Below are 7,914 nucleotides of genomic sequence, written 5' to 3'. Positions count from 1 at the left end.
TCCCAACACCGAGCCCTGAGGGACACCACTTGTGACCGGCCACCAGCTGGATTTAACTCCATTGGCCACCACTCTTTGGGACCGCCCATCCAGCCAGTGCTTGATCCAGCAGATTGTATGCTCATCCAGCATACGAGCATATACAAGCATATGTCCTTACAGACAGAGTGAAATGTGAACAAGAATAAGGACATCGAACTCATAAAACCTTTATCCATCCATCGGTTTGATATTTATAACCAACAATTAAGTGTTGAGAGTGATGCAACCACCTTGTACCAACAGTTAGTGAGGACAGACAGACACGCAATTTCTGTTGAAAATTAAGCCCTGGCGATGCCGCTAATGCCCAGACCCGAGACAGTGCTGCTGCCACCTTCCCCGCCTGCTGTGCATGTACCGGCCGGGAAAAACCCTGTGACCTCTGACAGTTCCCCAGGGACCCTTCAATTTGCTGGATATCGAAGTGTTTTGCCAGGACTATGCCCTGTGCTTTGCAATGAAGGAGCACAGACAGGAGTCCAAGACTTAGAAGAGCGCGAAAAACAAGAAATGCCATTTTGCATGTGAACATTTTGCTCTTTTCGGTTAGAAATCATCCCCAGCACCAGAAGCCAAGGATCACGGCTCATCTGCCAGTGTAGGAAAGGGAAGTGAAAGAGGCAGGATATTAAACTTGAGGCCAAAAGAGGGAGAGCAGTCAGAAACAGAAGACAACCTGCAGGGAAAATACCTGCATAGGTTTGCTTTCAGCGCACGCTCAGCCAAACAGGCTGGAACAAATCACGCCCCGCTCACCAGCGATCGTTTAACACGCATCTTTCTTGTTTCTCCGTCTTCCCTGACAGCAGCACTCCCGCACGCTCCGCAAAGCAGCGGAGGACGGTAGGGTGAGGCCACGTCCCACCGGTGTGCCCCTTCCACGGTAACGCAGCACTCTGCCCACCGCAGAGATGGAGGAGGAACCCCCTGCCCCCAGACAAGGAAAAACCGAAGTCTCTGGATTGGAAAGTTAACATTTTATTGAACTTAAATTGATGCAGAACTGAGGGGCAACAATGGCTCAAGTGGTGGTTAACAAAACGCCCCAGGATGCTCCACATACGGAGTCTTCACACAGTTTCTGTAGAAACAGTTGAAAGAGTAGTAAAACACTCTCACAGTCAGAAAGGGGGATTCACAGCCCTGTCTTAAGCCTTCACGTTCACAAATATTGTCGTCCCTTAATCAATTTCATACTCTTCCCCAAATTGCTGGACACATCTCTCCCCCATCAGGTACAGAAACAAATGACAGTAAATACATGAAAAGAACCATACTTCAAAGTAGCCACAGGTCTTTGCAGAAAACAACATTCACATATCTAGAAAGACTCGTTATAACGTTACCATTTTAAAAAGGCTAACAAATAAAAGAGTTACAATACCAACAGCTTAACCCCACTTCTGTTTAAAACCTGTTGAAGTAACTTGCTTCCAAGACTCGTCTACATGTTTTACAAAACAATTCCAAAAGATTTGAGTACTACTTTTTTTTTTATTATTACTTTTGATAACAGACAAGGTGACCTGAAGAATTAACAGCGGACAAGTCTGCTGCTTCAAGTGACAGTTTAGAGTATATCCACAATTTTAAAAAAAAAAATAGTACGAGTTTACTTTGGGCAGTTTTTCTCCCTCAAATCCCAGAAAAACTGGAAACCAATCCTTCTAACCTACGCTTTTTTCAGCCAACTGGAAAGGGCTATTGCCTCCCTTTTGAGCACGTGTTTTTTTTATAAACTGTAGTGAGATCCAGAGTTTCCGTGAAGGAGACTTGTACAGTTGCCCCTTCTCTACATCAATCATTTGCTGGATCTCTAGTAGTGTAACCCCAGCCAAAGCGCTGTCACGTGCAACATTTTTTTTTTTTTTCCACTAAGCGGGCCGGCCAGTTTTACAGGAAAGGCAATAAAACCCAAAAAACCAAAACAGTCAGAGGCCTCACTTCAATGGGCTCTCAGCATTTGCTGAACAGGAATATCAGCCCCAGAGAAACAAGTAGGTTTACAGCAGTATTTTGCAATATGCAGGCTGCGGGGTGTACCTGCCAGGCTTCAGAAACACTCAATGCAAATGCGCAAAACCTTCAATTAAGGCCTTTACAGTAGCTCGTCAGGGCTGACAACGACACGCGGTGCTGCACCTCCGAAGAAGCACTAAGCTCCAGCTGCAACATGCACGCAGCCTGTAAACCAGAGGACACCTGCGAATACAGGACAATGGCCAAGGGCGGGGGGGGATCAATTAATTGCACCAGGTCTCCGTTACAGTGATAGCACTACAAACAATCGCAACAGTGCCCCACAACAGCAGTTAAATCCAGGCACACAGACTAGATAAACTGTTGAAATGGGTCCCAACATCAGGAAATTCACATAACTTTAGCGTGAAAAGCCTCTTTGCTTCTATGTTCACAGCTAACCTAACCACTTTGTTCCAGCGGCACCAGAACTACAGGGAATTCCACAGCCCTGGCATTTCTACCCAGGCGTTGATACGCCTGCATGCTCAGGACTGAATTGTGTCGCTAAAACCCAGAGGAATGCAGCTCTTTACAGGAAGCAAGGACTCTTCATTTCGCCATTTGAAATGTGAAGCTAAAAACCACTGTTTCCAAGGGACCCAAAGTCAACTTGTTCTCAAGACATTAACACAAATATCACTGTCGTGCAGCTGAAAGGGATGCACCTTGCTTGCTGTTCCATCTCCATGTACGTAACGGCTTTGAACCCTTCAGTTTAAGGCAAAAATTCAATTGCTAGAATTTACCTGAATGCATGTTTTCTGGCAATCCAACTTTTTCTGGTTTACAGTGATACACAATATTTTTTTTTTTCTGATGCTGGAGATAAAGTCTATTAGCAATGCTAGCAAAATTTTGGCAAAAATTCCCAAATCAGGTTTGTAAACCTAATGCTTCCCTTTTCAATTGGCAACGTTTTGAAAAGACAAACACAGTAAGACAGACAAAGATTTTGCTCACTTTTGATCAAATAACCTGTGTTTTCACATGATAAAGCAATGGTTTACATCAAAATAAACCAAAAGAAATGCATGAAATGAAAGTTTGTGCCGTTTGATGATCACAGTATTTCATAGTTAAATACATCTTTCTTTGTTATATTCCTGGCACGCAGGACAAAAATCTTTAAATATGTATTTCATGTAGGTGATAGCTTCTTCGCATATCTCTCTTCAAAAAATACTTTATAGCAGTATATAAGCATGTTTGTTTTTATAATCTTGCCCCAAAACTATATATCTGTTTCATTTTTGTAAAGTATCAATTTGCCCAATATTATTAAAGCTGACAAACGATTGAAATGGAAATGCTCTCATCTTCCACAATAGAAGTAGCAATTGTTATAGGAAAAACCTACAGCAACACTTGTCAGTTGTTGTAACCTGAGCATTCGGTCTACTGAGAGCAGCAGCTTTTTTTTTATTATTTTTTCCCCCATCACGAATGTTCACATCCACACATTCCCACACACACACACGGTACAAGTGCACACTCCCAGACACTGGTAGGCCACGTCGTGCTTCCCACTGCTTCAGCGAAGCGGGAAGCAGTGCAGTTAATAATTTAACCACACTGAATATACACAAGCAAACACCTTAAGGCAACCACTGCAATGGGAGATTTAAGTTGCAGGGGTGAGTTTCTGTTGTAACAAAACGGGCTGTATACAGCACATACGCTTGCCTCTCTAACCCTCCAAAACAATGTGATGTTTTTTTTCTTAAGTTTTGTGCAAATTTCTAAACCTTCTACCATTGAAGGCAAAGAGTTTGCATCAACAAGAAAAGTCAGAAAACAGACTTACGTTTATCCAAAAGCATTTCGATTTGCTACAATATCGTCTTAAAATATGCACAACTCCACAGTAGAGGTACCGGGTCCCCAGCATCTACTGATAAAATTATTTCAATGGACAAACATAAGTCCTGAAGAAAAGAAGGGACCAGAAAAAGCAGCTTCAAATATGCATATAAGAAACATCAACAATAACAAAAGTAGTTAACTTAGGTTTGATAATACTGAATCTTCTGTAATGCAAAAGTTTGATTCTGTTTTTTAGAATTGCAGAGTAACTAATTTTAAGTTCTAAATAAACAAGCTTCAGTTCATTTTTGTGTCGTGGTCGAAGCAGAAGACTGCTGACATGCGTTTGCTCGCTGTTGGTCAAATTCCCCAATTAATCTCTTAATATGAGAGAGCTTGTTGCGAAGATACTCGCATCTGTTCTTCTCTCTACAGTAGTCTGGGTTAGACTGTAAAGACAAGATAGAAAGAAAATTAGGGCACGAAAACATTTCTGCAGAGTTTAGTATTTCATGTTCTTTGCTTAAAAATAGCCCTGAGCCAGTCTCAGTGATTACTACCTCCCACAAATCTGGTGTTACATATACCTCTTTCAACTTTTTATATTTTTCTACTAATTCTTTATGAATGACCTACAAGAAAAAAAATACATGAAGTCAATATGAAGAACATTTCACTACTACCAGAAAATGCAAATTTATGTAAAACACTAAAAATAAACTCAGTTTTACTCATGACATTTTCTTATCCATGAGCCACCACTCTCCTGCGTTGCATAAATAACCCCCAAGCCCCCCTATCACCCAAGATCTGCAATTAAACCTGTAAATAGGCAGCAAAAGGAGCACGTGTTTCAAGACGCCCTTTGAGAAGTTGCTCACACTGCTGTGCGTTCACAGACAGCTCAAACAAGTGGAGTTTGAGGGCTGAACAACTTTTTGCAGGGTTTTGTCAGGCTTCAAAAATCAGAGCTAGCCCAGGCAGGCTCTGAGCACGTAGGTAAATTCTGCAAGGTTTCCCTTTGCCTGATTGACCAGTAACAGGGATTTTAAGATACTCCTTCTCCTCACAGATACATCTGCAATCTGGCCAAAAACTAAATAAAAGCCAACCAAAAATGCTCAGCATGTGCACAGAATTAAAGAATTCTGATATTGAACGTGTGGAATTTCTATGTCCAAATCACAGAATTCCAGGCTGTAAAGTCAGAATATCAGTTTTTTAACACCCTTCTCTGTTAAAATCGTAGGTAGGATCAGCCACCTGGAAGATAAATTGTGGATGTAGGTTTAGTTAAACGTATAAAATCATGGGAAACAGAGGGTCAGGAAGGCTTTGGGATTATGCCTGCTGGTTTCCAGACGCTCCCCATCTTCTCCCCCACTGGTGTAGCAGCACCCCCTCACCCCGCAGGACGCTGAGGCGGTCAGCAAAACCTGAGCCAGTCCAGTAATCCCAGCTATGCCACCGGTTACTCCGTCTCAGACACTGAGCCTGGCAAGTCTTTTAAAACCACATCAACATAATTTAATACATAAATATGCTGAGGAGTCTGCCTGTGCTGAAAATGCGGACTTTTGGAAGGGATAAGAGAGAGATGAAACAGTCTTCACAGTTTTGTCCTTCTTTACCTGACAATCTTTGGACCCTGGACAAAAACGCTTCAGTCTTGTACCAAGCTCCGTGAATCTCCTGGTGATGCTGTCTAAATGAGCGCGCAGCTTCTTGTATTTGTCATACTCTGCATTGAAGTCATTCTCGTAACTCTGGCATTGCTCGTACGAGACTACAGTTACGTATTTTCTAATGGAAAAATAAGCACACATGCAATTTCACACCAAGGTCACAGTGAATATCGAGCATAGACACCCAAGCTTTAAGTCGGTTAGCTACGCGACGCATAAGCACACGTGCTCCAAGAATCACGGAATCATGGAATCATGGAATCTTCAGAGTTGGAAGGGACCTCTAGAGATCATCTAGTCCCACTCCCCTGCTAGAGCAGGATTGCCTAAAGCACATCCCTCAGGGCTCAGACCCGCATCCAGGCGGGTCTTGAAAATCTCCAGGGAAGGGGACTCCACACCCTCCCTGGGCAGCCTGTTCCAGTGCTCTGTCACCCTCACTGTAAAGAAGTTTTTCCGTGGATTTGAACGGAACTTCCTATGTTCTAGCTTGTGCCCATTGCCCCTTGTCCTGTCGCTGGGAACCATTGAAAAGAGCCTGGCTCCGTCCTCCTTAAACCCACCCTTTAGATACTTGTAAACATTAATCAGGTCCCCCCTCAACCTTCTCTTCTCCAGGCTAAAGAGTCCCAGCTCTTTCAGCCTTTCCTCATAAGGGAGGTGCTCCAGTCCCATAATCATCTTGGTTGCCCTATGCTGGACTCGCTCCAGTAGTTCCCTGTCCCTCTTGAACTGGGGAGCCCAAAACTGGACACAGTATTCCAGTTGTGGCCTCACCAGTGCAGAGTAGAGGGGGAGAATGACCTCCCTCGACCTACTGGCCACACTCTTCCCTATGCAGCCCAGGATGCCATTGGCCTTCTTGGCGACAAGGGCACACTACTGGCTCATGGATAATTTGCTGTCTACCAGGACCCCCAGGTCCTTCTCCTCAGAGCTGCTTCCCAGCAGGTCCACCCCTAACCTATACTGGTGCTTAGCATTCTTCCTCCCCAGGTGCAGGACCCTACACTTGCTTTTGTTGAACCTCATTTGGTTCTTCTCTGCCCAGCTCTCCAGCCTGTCCAGGTCATGCTGGATGGCAGCACGGCCCTCTGGAGTGTCGGCCACCCCTCCCAGCTTGGTATCATCAGCAAACTTGCTGAGGATACACTCTGTCCCATCATCCAGGTCATTAATGAATATACTGAACAAAACTGGACCGAGTATTGACCCCTGAGGGACACCACTGGTTACAGGCCTCCAACTGGACTCTGTGCCGCTGATCACAACCCTCTGAGTTCTGTCACTCAGCCAGCTCTCGATCCACCTCACCGTCACCTCATCTAGCCCATACTTCCTCAGCTTCCTAATGAGGATGTTATGGGAGACAGTGTCAAAAGCCTTGCTAAGGTCAAGGTAGATGACATCTACGGCTCTCCCCTCATCCAGCCAACCCGTTATAACATCATAGAAAGCTATCAGATTGGTCAGGCATGATTTGCCCTTGGTAAATCCATGCTGACCACTTCCAATAACTTCCTGTTCCTCTACATGTTTGGAGACGACATCCAGAAAGAAAGTGTATTTAGGTAGTTATAGAACGTTCGTATTCCTTTTTTTATAGTTTTCTTGAAGAAGAATGAAATTAAATGTTTTAAGTCTGCTTCTAAAGTATATTAAAAATTCTTTTTAACACTTCCTTTCCCCCCCCACAATAATTAAGGGACAATCTCAGAGTTTAAAACTTGCAGGTACTCAAGTACAGCAGCTGGCTGACTTAAAGGAACTTGTCATCATTCTAAAGTTACGTTTTGGTTATTTCAATTTTGTAGCTAAGTGAGAGTTTTTATAGGTGATTTTTCAACTGCTTCAATGAGTGGCAAGAGACTTAATCGTTATTTTACTCACTTGAAGTAGTCCGGTTCTTCACTTTTTAATGAAAAAGGATCTCTGCAGGCAGCGCAAGTTTCTTCAACTCCTACAGAAAAGCACAATTTTGACACTTGCAATTAAAATATTTTTAATATAGCCAAATAATACCAACCTGATGGTCTTGAAAAAAAAATCCTTTAGAGTTTTATTCTCACAGTAAATTACTTGGAATAAGCTGTGTAAGTTTGTAATAGGGCTCACACGACCTTCTCCACAGTAGGCAGCACCAGGGTTTAAAAAGAGGGCACGGCTACTTTATTCTACAGGTCCTGCACTACCGCAGCATTAACCCCGAGGTCAGCTTTCTCTTATTTGCAGACACGATGTGGCACCTGCACAGCAATTCAAGTTATGCAGCTGCACAATGAAGATAGCTTGATATATATATATATACACACACAACAATATCCCAGCTCCAGTAACGAATAGACTAGAAAGCTGAAGTTCT

The 7,914-nt window shown here is 43.4% G+C and overlaps 1 protein-coding gene across 2 annotated transcripts in view; it reads right to left on the bottom strand.

The window, feature by feature from the left end:
• Window positions 1-1,019: 1,019 nt before the first annotated feature.
• ELL2 (elongation factor for RNA polymerase II 2) overlaps window positions 1,020-7,914 on the bottom strand; it is a 38,341-nt gene continuing 31,446 nt past the window's right edge. For both annotated transcript variants that reach the window (XM_054185477.1, XM_054185478.1), the window contains exons 9-11: window positions 7,443-7,512; window positions 5,499-5,670; window positions 1,020-4,316 (exon numbers count right to left, since the gene is read on the bottom strand). In XM_054185477.1, the coding sequence (XP_054041452.1) occupies window positions 4,170-4,316; window positions 5,499-5,670; window positions 7,443-7,512 (389 nt within the window). In that variant the 3' untranslated portion in view covers window positions 1,020-4,169. The remainder of the gene's footprint in view (window positions 4,317-5,498; window positions 5,671-7,442; window positions 7,513-7,914) is intronic.

Source organism: Rissa tridactyla, chromosome Z, assembly GCF_028500815.1.
Source record: "Rissa tridactyla isolate bRisTri1 chromosome Z, bRisTri1.patW.cur.20221130, whole genome shotgun sequence".
In the NCBI taxonomy this organism is placed as follows: domain Eukaryota; kingdom Metazoa; phylum Chordata; class Aves; order Charadriiformes; family Laridae; genus Rissa; species Rissa tridactyla.
This window is presented reverse-complemented; position numbering and strand designations above follow the sequence as displayed.